Genomic DNA, 14,550 nt, shown 5'->3' with positions numbered 1-14,550 from the left:
ATAATTTTTTCTAGACATTTTGTCTGGACAGAGCTAGGAAATATAAATTTATAAATTTTAAAATATTTAAAGTTATAAATATGTCATATATATATTCTTGTTGACACTTCCGATTCAAATTCAGGACTATATAGTTTTCACTTAACTTCTGCCTTACAACTGTATCTCCTTTCACCCCTGCTGAGAACCCCAGGGCTCAGTCACACTGAGAGTGCCAGGGTAAGTTCATATAATCATTTACTGTATTTCACAGTACAGAACAGTCTCCGAAAAATGACACCAACACTGTAACCAACAAAATGACAACTAAAAAGCAGTTTCAGATCTTTTCAAATTCTTTTTGTCCTTAGGGTATATGTCACTAAGGATGTTCAGTCAGTTTATTATGTTTTAAATTTATTTGGAATAATTTCTCTTAGAATAGTTATGTGATCGATTTGGCATTTATTTTCATTTTCTGGGAATTGTTTTTTAAAATTTTGTTTTTTTTTAATTAACTTTGCTTTAAAATTTTCAATATAAGTCATCTTCGAAGAAGTTTAGTCTTTGTATCACTGTCATCTACCCCATTGCCTCCCTCCTCTGTAGGTAACTACTTAAAAATATCCCTTATGGCTTGTTCTTCCTTTTTATGTTTTTAAGTATAAGCAGATATCTTTGTTCCAACACCCTTTCTTAGGTAAAAGTTAGCAAATTAAATAGTTTTCTCCACCTTTCTTTTTATTTTAAAACATAGGGGACATAGATGATAACTATAAAATAGTAAAATTGAACCTAAAGCTGGAACGTTGAGCAGGATGGAAGGATGGTGAGGATGTGGCGTGCTGGAGAGTTGGGGAAGAGCCTGTTAGATGACCAGACAGTGTGAGCAAAGGCGTGAAGATGGGAATGTGTGTGCTGTCCATGGGGTCAGAGAGCCTGGCTGGAGTTTGAGGTTTGGTAGAAGAAATTGATTGGCAGGGAAATTAGCTAAGATCTTTTTTGAAATAATTCTGGATCTGGTGAGGGTCTTGATAAGGTGTAGATGCCATTACATTTATTCTTTTACGAAAGATTTGCTGAGCACCTCCTATGCAAAAAATCCACTGGGTGTTGGGGAAACCATGGTGAGGAGGACAGATATGGTCCATCCCTAAGGAGCAGAGAGATTTCATTTCTAAGGAGAAATACAGTGTACTTCGGGGGCATATAAATGGAGGGTAGTCAGGAAAGGCTTCTAAGGAAGTACTTTTAGGCTGAGATTGGGATGATGAATAAGTGTTAGCTGCTGGTGGTGGAGGTGGGCACAGCAGGGAGAGGGCGATAGTTCTAGGCTGAGGGAACAGTGCTCAGGAAAGAATATGAGTGTGATTCCAGAACTGAAAACAATGTCCACTCTGACTGAAAGGGCGGGAGAGTGGGTGATAGAGAGGATGAGAGTGGAGAGTGGACCTGAGAGAATTGCAAAGGAGGACTTGGTAAGAAAAGGGAACTGTTTCCTGGAAGGTATATGATGGGTACTCAATACATGGAATGGATGAATAAGTTAGAAATTTCAAATGTGGGCTAAGAAATCATGGAGCCGTGGAGCCATGGGTAGGAGTAAGTAAATGAGCACAGGATGTTAGTTTGGAAGGAAGATTCATTGGGTTTGAGACACATGGGTCTTGAGGCATGGCATCCCAGTGGCTTGTCAAATACTGAGCCTCATAGCTTCAGTACGCTGTTGAAATTGCAAGACTCAAGCATGGGAAACAAAAGACAGAGTGCTCATCCTTGGGAATTATGGTTGCAGGAAGGAGATGAACCTTAGAATGGGGCAGAGGAGCAGAATGGAGTATTTTAAGGACAGAGTGGTAAATAGGCTTCATGCTGCAGAGAGGTCAAGGAGACCAACACTTTCTTTTTGGCCATGCCATGCAGCTTGTGGGATGTTAGTTCTCCAACCAGGGATTGAACCTGGGTCCTTGGCAATGAGAGTACAGAGTCCTAACCAGTGGACCACCAGGGAATCCCCTCAAAGAGACCAGCTTATACCAAATGAGGCAATGTGGTTGACACCACTTGCAAAATTCCAATATGTTGTCCAGACTTATGGGTAAAGTATGGAGGTGGAAAAGACATGGGATCCATAGTTACAAGACCTCGGCTCAATTCTACTTCTGCCTTTTACCATGTTTCTGACCTTGGGCAATAACTGCTTAAAGTTTTCCGAGACTCAGGCTGTTTATTTATGAAATGAGAAAGAATGGCTGCCATATTTGCATCTCAGAGTTAATGTGAGGTTCAAATGGAAAATATCTGTAAACCATTAGGTTTTCCCCTTCAGTGTTGCATAAAGGGTAAGGCAAACACACAGTACTTGAATGAAAGTTTGAATGAATGTATGAGTATTACTGTGGCTACTAACGTATGTTTCAACAGAGACCAGATGAAGAAGCTGTGGTGGATCAGGGTGGGACCAGCACAATTCTCAACATCCACTATGAGAAGGAAGAGTTGGAAGGTAAGCCCTGCTGTTAACGTGTACTGAGGGAAATCAGTGAGAGGCAGCCTGGTGGGGGAGGAGCAGCTTTGCTCTCAGGAGACCTGGGATGGAGTCCTAACTCTGGCTCACTAGCTGTGAGACCTTGGGGAAAAATCACTTCATTTCCCTTAGCCTCAATTTCCTCATCTCTCAAACAAAAGTAGACATAATACTACCTGTCTTACAGTTAGAAGCTAGTAGACAGCTAGTGAGACAGTGCTTGAGTAAAGTCCAATGTAAGTATTAATAAATGATCTATTCTTTGAGAATGCAAAGCACTCAGATCAGCTTATTGATTCTTAATGATTGCTTAGAATCATTAAGCAAAAATTACAGATCTGTATGGAATACAAACACAAATCTATACAAAAGAAATAAAATACAAATAGTTTTAAAAACTCAGTTTAAACGTAAAACCTTATTTTTATCCCATTTGCAATGTTTGCTTTTCCCCTTAATACCCATTTCTGTCTGGTGTTTTCATCTAAACAAGAAAAGGGAAAACACACACACACCTGTGGCATATTTGCTGAGGGCCCACAGCACAGAGTTGTATAAAAATCCACTGAAGTGGAAGGGAAGGAAGAGGCATTTTTAATTGACCTACTCTGTCCATCTGTCTCTCTGTCAAGGCTCTTCTCCCCTCCCCACCCCCGTCTCCCCACATGACCAGCATGTGCTGTCCTTCTGCTTTTTCCCGCAGAGCCTAGTGTCCTGATAGTGCTGGTGATGCTCAGTTTTATTAAAGAAAGGCTTGTGTCCACGATAACTTTAACACGAACCCACATTTGGCTCAGAAGCCTTTGTGAAATCTCTATAGCATTTCCTGCAACGTTGAAGGCTATGATACAGCAACTTTCTAATGATTGAGACAGCATGTGAAATGTTCTCTCTGTACTGCTTGTTCCCGTGCTGTTTTTTCTTTTTTTTTCATCAAAGTTGTACAATCCCCAGAGAAAACTTGTCCTTTGGTTGGGAGAGTCAAAGCTGTAGAGGCTGACTCAGCCTCTGGGTCTGTTACCATGCGAATTTATGTGGGTGGCTCAGTGGAGGTCAGTGGTGTTTGGATGTATCAAGATCAAGCTTCCCAAGTTATTTTGACCAGATGGAAGAGGAGCCAGTGTGGCTTTCAGCAGTTGGAAGAAAGAGCAAGAAAGAAGGGTGTGGAGGTGGGAGGTGAACATTTGTTGAATACCCCTTGTGTGATAAGCATTTGATTAGGCACTTCTTTGTCTTTTTAATCTTCACAGCAATCAAGGCAGGTAGGTATCATCCCTATTTTACATGGTGGGGAAACTTATCAGGGTCTAAGCAGGTAAGACTGGGATGGAATTCTGCTCTTTCCACTCTATCATACTACCTGCAAAGGAGGACCTACCCAGAGTTAACCACTCAACCTCAAAATCTTGCTCCATCATGTGGACATTTTTATGTATTGCCGCACCCCTTCTTCTGCCTTGTTAATCCTGTTACCTCTTTATCCTCTCACTGTAGTTGGGAGTACTGTTACTTTTAGTTTAGTTGTCTGAGCCCACTAGACCTTTGCCCTCAGCCAGAAGTTAACCATTTATGAACACTCTTCTCTACTTGGGAGTAGAATAATTAGCTTGTACAAACTCTCTTGGGTCCCAAGGACTGAGTTCCATCACAGAGATCAGCTGAGTAGCTGCCAGTAGGAGCATCTGCTCAAGATGACGTCATTTATTCCTTACGCAGTCTCCACATGTTCCTGTAAAAGAAGGCCATGTGTGATGATGGCATTGCTAGCGGATAGTGTACAAGGAAACAGTCGTTTACATATAGACCGTTTTGAAAACTAGAATCTTATTTATGTTGGCACTTAAGAAAAAAGCACTACAGGCAAATGGAGGACAAATAGCGCCCACTCCTCAGGCCTGATATGGTTCTTGAGTAGCTCTGGAGAGGAGAACAGGAAGTTGTAATGTGCTGTAGGATTGACCATGCTGTGGGCTCCCAGGGCATCCCAGCTCAGTGAGGCTGTGCTCAGGCAGGTGCTGTCTCTAGAAGACATGGGATAAAATCAGTCCCACTCTGATGGAAGACAAGTAAACTGTTCTAATTGTATTCTAGTTCTCTAAGTGTGCCATGCTACAAGGTTCTGTGGCTGCAGATAAATCTCTGGGTCTCCTTCTCCTTTGTTCTATACCCTTGACACCACCTAACATAAACCATGTTCAGAACTACTTCTGAGATGTAATCTCTGGACATTGTTAGAGACTTTTGTAAATGTGAGGGTTGTTTTTTTCTTTTTTTGCATAAATTAACTCCATCAGCAGGAGAAGATGCTCTAAACCATTTCATTGTGTGTATGCTCAGTTGTGTCCAACTCTTTGCGACCCTATGGACTGTGGCCCCCCAGACTCCTCTGTCCATGGACTATTCCTGAAAAGAATACTGGAGTGGGTTGCCATTTCTTCTTCCAGGGGATCTTCCTGACCCAGGGATAGAACTCATGTCTCTTGTGTCTCCTGCATTGGCAGGAAGATTTTTTTTTTAACCACTGTGCCACCTGGGAAGCCTTTGCTTTATATATATATATTTGAAGACTCAAAAGCAAACATTAGGACAAATTTCCAAAGAGAAACTCAAAACGAGCAATAATGCATGATTTCTTCAGTGGACTCTCCCAGTCCCAGAGGAACATAGAGCAGTGGCTTTATTTAGAGGAATGGCTTTTTCCATCTTTTCTGGCAGATCATTATTCCTGATTAGCTACTAGACTAATGAATCCTAGAGTGAGTTTGGTACCTTCTAATAAGTTTATTTTTTATTTTTTTTTTATTTTTTATTTTTTGGGGGCAAGATTTATTGTGATTGTGAACAGAGGAGAAGGGCTCAGTCCTTCTTGGCTGCTGCTTTCCTCATGGCGGCCAAGACGTTGCTCAGCTCCTCTCTCTTCCTCTTCGCGCGGATATGTGTCCCCACCCTTTTCTTGATGAACTTGAGGGCCCGCTTGTCCTTGGAGACCTTGAGCAGCTCCATGGCTCGTCGCTCGTAAGGGGCGAAGCCACACACCTCCCGGATCATGTCCCGCACGAATTTGGTGTGTTTGGTGAGACGCCCGCGGCGGCGGCTGTGCCTCGGCTTGCCCACGTTCTTGGTCACCTTGTGACCCGTGTTGAGGCCCACGGCCATGGGGTAGCGCAGAGCCATGGCTGTTGTTCCACAATGGCTGCCGCGGCGGAAGGCAGTACCTTCTAATAAGTTTTTAAAAGAGGTAAGAGCCATTTGGCCTTAGTTATAAGTTGCAGGGGAAAAGGGGTGGCTTGCAAATGCTCCACATGTTATACTTTCCCTGCCATAATTGACTTTGACTCAACCTGAAGCCCAGGAAATAGGGCACCCATGAGTGTGTGCTAAGGCGTGCTGTGTTCTATGCGCATGCTCCATGCTCTAGCGTGCTCAGAATGCGTTCAGCTTCCAAAAGTCCAGACTCCATCCGCAGGGTGGGCTCGGTCTGTGATTCCTATCATGCTCTGCAAGATTCAGTTCCAGTTCACTAATGACTGCTCTCTGTATGTGTGTACATACTTATTTAAAAAGTAAAGTCTACAATTACATTTCCTAGTAAGTTTTATTAAATGAATACTTGTATTTGCACACAGTCCCTAGAGAGTAGGTTTGACAATAACTGGAAGAAAGACTGGGAAAAAAGTGGAACTTGGGTGAGTAAGTACGTAGATGAGGGGGACGAAGACTGTGTGGGTAGGAGAGCAGTTGAGAGGCCAGTGAAGTGACCGCAGGATTAGTTTAGGTTTAGTAAAGTCCCTGGGCTGCAGAATCCCATTAGATGGACTGGACTTTGTTGGTGCTGCATTCGTTTCCCAGTGTCCATTTGTTTGTCATCTTTTCTGATTTCACTCAGAATATGTGAGTCCGTGTTTCTCAGTCTCCAGCCTGGAAATTGATGTCTGGTTTTCTGATGTTTTGGTTGTTCTTAGCTCTGACCTCTGCTGGGTTTTGTTTTCATTTTTGCCTGTCTCTCTGGTGCTTTCAAAAGCACGTGCTGTGGTTGGCTAATATTTATGGGAACTGATTGGATCAAAAATACTACTTAGAGAAGGAAAAGTCTTCCTTAGTAACTCTTTGCAGAAGTCCCTTATATAGGAACTCTTCCTGGATTGAGGTTTCCATTTCTAGGTTGGTTAGGACCTTCTCAATCATCTCATGCCCTGGTGAATATTTTATCCACTCTAAGCACATTCACTTTGGTTGCATGTTCCTTTTGTGGCCCTTGTCAGATACTGTTATATAAGGAATTCTGAGAGAAAGAAGGTCTGATCTGGGACTTTTTTTTTTTTTTTTTGCTTCTTTAAAAAATTTTTTAAATTATGAAAATATGATAACATATTTATAGTAGACTTAGAAAATATAGAACAAGGTTACCTATAGTTCCACTATATATTATAATTTTTTTTAGTAGATAAATTAAGATTTTTAGTTGGAGTTTCAATATCAAACTCTCAAAAGTTAATAGAATCAAGATACAGAGAAGTAGAAGGAGAGAGTAGACCTGAAAAGCACTGTGAACCAATTCAACATAATTAAGATTTATACAGTTTCCACACAACAGTAGGATACAAATTCTATTCAAATTCCCATAGACTATAAACTAGGAGACACTACTGGAACATATCCAGGGACATAAAACCAAGTGCAAAAATTTGATGGCATAAAGGTAATGGAATAATACAGAGTCTGTTCTCTTATCACTGTGGAAGTATGTTAGAGATCAATATCAAAAGATATTTTAAAATAGTATCCTAACATGAGATACCAGGTCACCGCAGGTGTTTGCCCCCAACCAGTGGTGATTCCTGCGCCCTGGCCAAAGTCAAGCCACAGGGAACTTTCTTCAGTGGAACTTGTGCCAATGGTATCTCAAGGAAAAGGGATAAGTAGGAGCCATTGTTCACTCTCCAGCTTGCTTATGCTTTTACTAATACCTGTGCCCTTATGGCAAGTTCTGTATTGTCAGTTGGAGAAGGGAAAATAACCACAAGCCTTGTTTACAGATGGTTTCAGTTGCTATGCTGTGTCACCATTCTCGGCAAGTGGAGATGTACTATTCCTCTCATGTCAGAGAGGAACAGAGGAATTTGTAAATTACTTAATATTTTTTTCAATAAATAAGCAAAAAAAAAAAAAAAGAAAATAACCCACATATTTTCAAGTGACTTTTCAAGTCACATTTTCAATGTGACTTTTACCAGAGATCTTTGACTTAGTCATTGAAAGGTTCAATACAGTTAGAAGACTGGAAAAACATAGAGGGTGATTGCAGAGAAGAAAGCATTTTAAAGAGAAATTAATATCAAAATGAGAAATTAACATCAAAGGTTCTTTTAAAATACCATGTATTTGGAAATTATATGTCTACTTTTAAATGATGAGTGTATCTAAGGAGCCATAACAAGGACATAGCAAATGTTTGTAATAGAATAAAAATGAAAAGAGAATTTACCAGAATTTGTTGCATGCTGCTGAAGCTGCTCAATACAATCAAATATGATGTGGAGTCTTGAATAAGTTATGAAAACAAATAATGGACACTAGCATAAACTTTTTTGAAATTTGAACAAAATCTATATTTTAGTTAATAATACTGTATCACATGTTAATTTCCTATTTTTTAACAACATAGTATTTCTTTATATTCTCAGAATTGGATAAGCAGTTTCAAGCTTCATTCAAATTTTTTAAAAAAGATCACTAAGATAATAAATTTTCTAGACTTTTAGCAGTAATACTAGATGCCAAAATACTTGGAACTATATCAAAGTTTTGAGTGAATATAAGTTAGAAATCTGGCATTCTATTCATACTAAGTCAAACGAGTGGAATCAAAATGTCATAAATTTTTTAGCTAGGGAAAAATTCCCGAGTATTCTAAAATATGTATATTATACATACTATATACATATATATACAAAAGATTTTCTATTACATTTGATAAAGGCTTGAGAGAGAACATTATAAAAAGAAGAGATGGAGAACTAGGAAAACAAACTAAATGAAGTGTGGACACTGAATGAATATGAAATAGAAAAAGTAAAACGATCTAGACAAAAATGAAAGATAATCATATAGTCCAGTTGTGTTTTTTTCTTCTTTTTAAAAATTTATTTATTTTAATTGGAGGCTAATTACTTTACAATATTGTAGTGGTTTTTGCCATACACTGACATGAATCAGCCATGGGTGTACATGTGTCCCCCATCCTGAACCTCCTCCCACCTCCCTCCCCATCCCATCCCTCAGGGTTGTCCCAGTGCACCAGCTTTGAGTGCCCTGTTTCATGCATTGAACTTGGACTGGTGATCTATTTCACATATGGTAATGTACATGTTTCAATGCTGTTCTCTCAAATCATCCTACCCTCGCCTTCTCCCACAGAGTCCAAAAGTCTGTTCTTCATATCTGTGTCTCTTTTGCTGTCTCACATATAGGGTCATCGTTACTATCTTTTTAAATTCCATATATATGCGTTAATATACTATATTGGTGTTTTTCTTTCTGACTTACTTCACTCTGTATAATAGGCTCGTTTCATCCACCTCATTAGAACTGATTCAAGTGCATTCTTTTTAATAGCTGAGTAATATTCCATTGTGTATATGTACCACAGCTTTCTTATCCATTCATCTGCCAATGGACATCTAGGTTGCTTCCATGTCCTGGCTATTATAAACAGTCCTGCAATGAACTTTGGAGCCCGGTTGTTTTTAAACATGGCTGCTCATTAGAAACGCATCTGGAGCTTTGGAGAAAAAAAGCAATACCTGGGTATTTGTATTCCTCAAAAAATTCCAAGATAATTCTGATATGCATCTGGATTTTAAAAAGTGATTACAGGTTTTTCTTTTAAATGGTAGTATTAGTGATATAGAATTCTGTTATTTTCTGTTGACCAGTCATGATAAAACAGTATTAAGTGAATAATAGTTACATAATCACAATAGTAAAAGATGTTTATCAGTTTTCACAATAGTCAGATAAAAGATAATTATAATTGCAAGTCATAATGGGAACATGATTAACCTAACAATATAAAATAATTACATACAATTTGAGGGATTAAGCAGCGTGATGTAAGTGGAAGTGCATGCATGGACATGTTTTCATCCACCCAGCCAGTTTATGTCTTTTGGTTGGTGCATTTAATCCATTTACATTTAAGGTAATTATTAATGTGTGATCCTGTTACCAATTTCTTAATTGTTTTGGGTTTATTTTCTGTAGGTCTTTTCTTTCTCTTGTGTTTCCTGCCTAGAGACGTTCCTTTAGCATATGTCATACAGCTGGTTTGGTGGTGCTGAATTCTCTTCACTTTGCTTGTCTGAAAAGCTTTTGATTTCTCCATCAAATCTGAATGAGAGTCTTGCTGGGTAGAGTATTCTTGGTTGTTAATCACTTTAAATACGTTGTGCCATTCCCTTCTGGCTTGTACAGTGTCTGTTGAGATATCAGCTGTTAGCTTTATGAGAGTTCCCTTGTATGTTATTTGTCATTTTTCCCTTCTTGCTTTTAATATTTTATCTTTGTTTTAAATTTTTGTCAGTTTTATTACTGTGTGTCTCAGGGACTCTTCTCTGTGCTTCCTGGACTTGGTTGACTTTTTCTTTCCCATTCAGGGAAGTTTTTAGCTATTACCTCTTCAGATATTTTCTCCGGTCCTTTCTCCCCCTCTCTGCTCTTTCTGCATGCTAAGTCACTCAGTTGTGTCCAACTCTTTGTGACCTTATAGACTGTAGCCTACCAGGGTCTTCTATCCATGGGGTTCTCCAGGCAAGAATACTAGACTGGGTTGCCATGCCCTCCTCCAGGGGATCTTCCTGACCCAGGGACTGATCCCATGTCTCTTATGTCTCTTGCATTGGCAGGCATGTTCTTTACTACAGTACCACTGGGGAAGCCTGGGACCCCCATAATGTGGGACTTTTTTATTGGTCGATTGATGGATTTTTGGCTGTGCTGTGTGGGCTTTTCTCTGGTAGTGGCAACTAGGGGCTACTCTCTAGCTGCTGTGTGCAGGCTTCTCATTGCAGTGGCTTCTCTTTGCAGAGCATAGGCACAGGCTTTACTAGTTGCAGTTACTGTTCTCTTGAGCATGGGCTCAATAGTTGTGGCACATGGATCTAGCTGCTCTGAGGCATGCGAGATCTTCCTGACCTAGGATTGAAGCCATGTCCCCTGCATTGGTAGGCAGATTTTTTACCACTGAGCCACCAGGGAGGCCCTACCCTGGGACTTAGAGGAGCTTGCAGATGAGTAGTGGGAGAAAAACTGATAAATACCTAACTGTAATGCAATGCAGAAAATAAGTGCATAAGGGAATGCTAGCCAAGGACTTTGGGGATTTACAGGAAGGAGGCAGCACATCTGATCGAAGGGATCAGCAAAAATACCAAGAAGGAAGGTGCATTTGCAGTGAGTCTTAAAGGAGTGAGCCAAGTCAGTGTCTGGAAAGCACTGGCACATTTTTGAAATAGCAGTTTGGTTTAGGTGGAGACCAGTGTGAGGTGAGGGTAGGAGCATCAGCTGAGGCCATGAGAAGGAGACAGAGTCAAAACCAGGCTGTTCTGTTGTTGGGGTAGATGCAGAAGGTATACATCTCTAGACTTTTTCCCCAAGAACATTTATTCAGTGTGGGCATGTGTGGGATTTCCATTTTGATTTCTCTTGAGCTGATCACTCAGTTCTTTTAGAGAGCTTTCCCTTTCTTTCTCTACTGAATGTATAATTTGTTCTAGAGAAAGAAAAGACTAGAAAGGAGGCTGGGCTCCCTGCGTGCTAGAGCATGAGGGGTCCTGATTGTAGGAGTGAACCAGGATCAGAGCAGTGCTTCAGGAAGGCTTGTTTGTAGGATTGAATTGGTAGGGGAGACAGGAAGGAGGCCCCTGCTGTTCTCAAAATGGGAGGAGAAAAGACTTGATCTAATCTGTGGATGATCATAATCTGTGGGAGGGAGCGCTGAAGGGCAAGGTGGAAATACAAGGTGACACTGAGGTTTCCAGCCTGGAAAGTTGAGAGAATGGTGATGCCATGGACAGAAAAATGTAAGAAATGAGTATGAGCCTGATTTGAGATGGAGGACAGTGAGTTTGCCTTGGAACATGTTGACTTTCCAGAGATAAACATTTGGGGGTCATTTGTAGACAGAAACTTTGAAATCATGAGAGTAAATATCACTAAAAAGAGAGAAGAAAGGGGCAGAAACCTGGAGAACCATCCTTTGGTGGATTGTGGAAGGGCTGGAGAAGCAGTCAGAGGAGTCCAAGTGAGCCAGGGAAGGCAGTGGCACAGGTGTTGGGGGAGCCCAGACCACCAAGGGGAGGAAGTCATTAGGGATTGGGAGGATGTCTGGAGCCTGGTGGGCTCTCCAGGAAGTCTTTTGAATTGAGAGAGACATAATATGATAGACTTAGTGGTTTAGTGGACTTTAGTGTCCCTAATGAAGGCAGTCAGTGGAGAGCAGCCACATGCAGAGGCTATGGAGCAAGGAGATGGTGAGGAAAGGGAGCTAGATCAATAGACTGTTCTTGAATGTGACCTAATGGAGGGACTTGGAAGAGTAGCACTTCACTAGGAACATTTCTTTTTTAAATTTATTTTTAAAACTTTATTTTTATTGAATGAAAGAATCTTTAAATTCTATAATGCTTTACAGTTTTCAAAACATTCACACACATGATTTCATATAATCCCATAATAACCCCTTTTCCCCCTACTCCTATATTGCTTCCCTCCCGCCACTCCCACTGGTAACTACTAGTTTGTTATTTATATCTGTGAGTCTGCTTCTTTTTTTTGTTTTATTCACTAGTTTGTTGTAGTTTTTAGACTCCACATAGAAGTATTGTACAGTATTTGTCTTTCTCTGACATATTTCACTTTGCATAATGCTTTCCAAGTTCATCCATGTTGCTGCAAATGGCAAAATGCCATTCTTTTTTATGGCTGAGTATTATTCCATTGTATGTATATACACCATGTCTTCTTTATCCATTCATCATATGATGGACACTTAGGTTGCTTCCATACCTTGATAATTATAAATAATGCTGCTACGATCATTAGGACATATGTTTCTTTTCAAATGAATGTTTTGTGGGTTTTTAAAAAAATATATATATCCAGGAGTAGAATTGTTGGATCATATGGTGGCAGGAACATTTCTTTATTAGGTAAGAGAGACTTGAGAAGCCCAGGGAAGGGATGGATGGAAAGGAGAGAGTGAGGATAACTGATGGAGTGGGACCCAGCAGGATGGGAGGTGATACTCATTAGCCTGTAAGGAGGGGGAACTGGGGGAGGAAAGTGAGCCAGGCTGAGAAGATGGGAGTTCACAGGACAGAACCTGTCTTTTCAGTACCGCATGAAGTGAGGTTACCTGCTCAGAGGGAGGAAGTGTGGGTAAGCTTGTGGATATGAAGACGGTGACAAAAGCTCCTGTGCTGGAAGATGTGCAGAGGCAGCCCGAGATCAAGAGTCAAGCAGCAGAAACTGGGCAGAGACGGGGCAAGGTCACAGCTCTGTGTGTCAGGGGTAGCATCTTTACAGTTGCTGATTCTGGGCCCCAGGCTGGGCAGGAAGGCCAGGGAAATCAGGTGGAGGTGAGACAGGCCTGGAAGTCAGGAACAAAACATAAGGTTTATGGATGGGATGAGAGAGTAAAAAGGAGGAACTAGAGAGGAATGCTGTGGGATCACTTATTATCCTGTATTCCTCTCTCTTTATAAAATATGTAATATCTCTCCTTTATGCTCCCAGTCTTATACCCCTTATAATTTGTAACTAGCCTCTCACTGCTATTCTAGATGGTGTAATCTACAGTGCAGAAAAAATAAAATGGAAACTGATCCTAGAACGTACTGGCTGCTAAAATTGATTCCAGGCATTGTGTTAAGCATATTACATACATTATCTTATTTACTGCTCACAAAAATTCTCTGAGTTTAAAGAATAAGCTTTTAATATTCCTTGTTAAAGACAGTCACAGAGAGATTAGATAATTTGTTCAGGGTCACATGGCAAGAGAATGGTGAAATCAAGTTTTGGACCCAGGCAGGTTGACTTGAGCACTTAACCACTTTCCCAAATGGCCTCTGTGCCAAGACTTGCTGTAGGTGTCCTGGTGTGACCATATCACGTTTTATCAATTGCTCAAATTGTCTTGTAGTGGCAACTACTAGCTTTTGTTTTTGTCCCTATAGTTTGCAAATCATGTTCACACACATAATTTTCTTAGATCTTCACAACCCTCCTGTGATGTTTGCAGCCACGAACAGGATGGAAATCTTCAACTTGCCCATCTCTACAGAATCAGTCCTGGAGGTCTTTTTGTCATTACAGAGTTGTGACTTTTTCTTCTTCCTCCCCCTCTTAAATACACTAACCTCCTTTTCTTAAAGGAGTTCTCTCTTCAGACCTTCTGCTTCTTTTCAGGCCATAGGACCCTGTACGTGGGGGTCCGGATGCCACTGGGCCGGCAAAGCCATCGGCACCACCGAACGCACGGTCAGAAGCACCGGAGACGAATGCGGGGCAAGGGAGCCAGCCAGGGGGAGGAAGGCCCAGAGGCCCTGGCCCACGGTAACACCTCGGGAGGGCGGGCGGGTGGGCGTCCACAGCTGGGAGTCCCCCTGAGACTGAGGGCATGTGGGACGGACATCCAGCAGGTAGTGGTTTTCATTCTCTAGGCTTTCCAGCTTGCTTCAAAGAAGAAGAAATGCCTCTGAGAATCAAAAGTATCTGCCTGAAAACTTCACTGTTCAGGCCCCCAAATCAATACCCTAGAAGGTGAAATCGTTTGCTAGAGAATTAGCTATTCCTTTTGATCAAATTAATCAGATTTCTAGTTTCTTATGGGTTTTCTTCAAGTGGTCTTACTTAATTTTTTTCTTTTCATGAAACTGCTTCCAAAGAATGAAAGTGGAAGTTGCTGAGTCATGTCCGACTCTTTGCAACCCCATGGACTATACAGTCCATGGAATTCTCCAGGCCAGAATACTGGAGTGGAT

The 14,550-nt window shown here is 41.0% G+C and overlaps 2 protein-coding genes across 16 annotated transcripts in view; one reads left to right on the top strand and one right to left on the bottom strand.

Moving 5' to 3' along the window:
- The window catches only part of SLC4A8 (solute carrier family 4 member 8), a 112,433-nt gene that overhangs the window by 45,376 nt on the left and 52,507 nt on the right, over positions 1-14,550 (top strand). For all 15 annotated transcript variants that reach the window (XM_061416030.1, XM_061416041.1, XM_061416037.1 and 12 more), the window contains 2 exons: positions 2,404-2,485; positions 13,976-14,122. In XM_061416030.1, coding sequence (XP_061272014.1) covers positions 14,005-14,122 — 118 coding nt within the window. In that variant the 5' untranslated portion in view covers positions 2,404-2,485; positions 13,976-14,004. The remainder of the gene's footprint in view (positions 1-2,403; positions 2,486-13,975; positions 14,123-14,550) is intronic.
- On the bottom strand, positions 5,287-7,652 carry LOC133247371 (large ribosomal subunit protein eL36-like). The gene has a single exon (XM_061416065.1). The coding sequence runs from the start codon at positions 5,753-5,755 to the stop codon at positions 5,363-5,365; it is 393 nt and encodes a 130-aa protein (XP_061272049.1). The 5' UTR covers positions 5,756-7,652; the 3' UTR covers positions 5,287-5,362.

This window comes from Bos javanicus, chromosome 5 (assembly GCF_032452875.1).
Source record: "Bos javanicus breed banteng chromosome 5, ARS-OSU_banteng_1.0, whole genome shotgun sequence".
NCBI lineage: Eukaryota > Metazoa > Chordata > Mammalia > Artiodactyla > Bovidae > Bos > Bos javanicus.
This window is presented reverse-complemented; position numbering and strand designations above follow the sequence as displayed.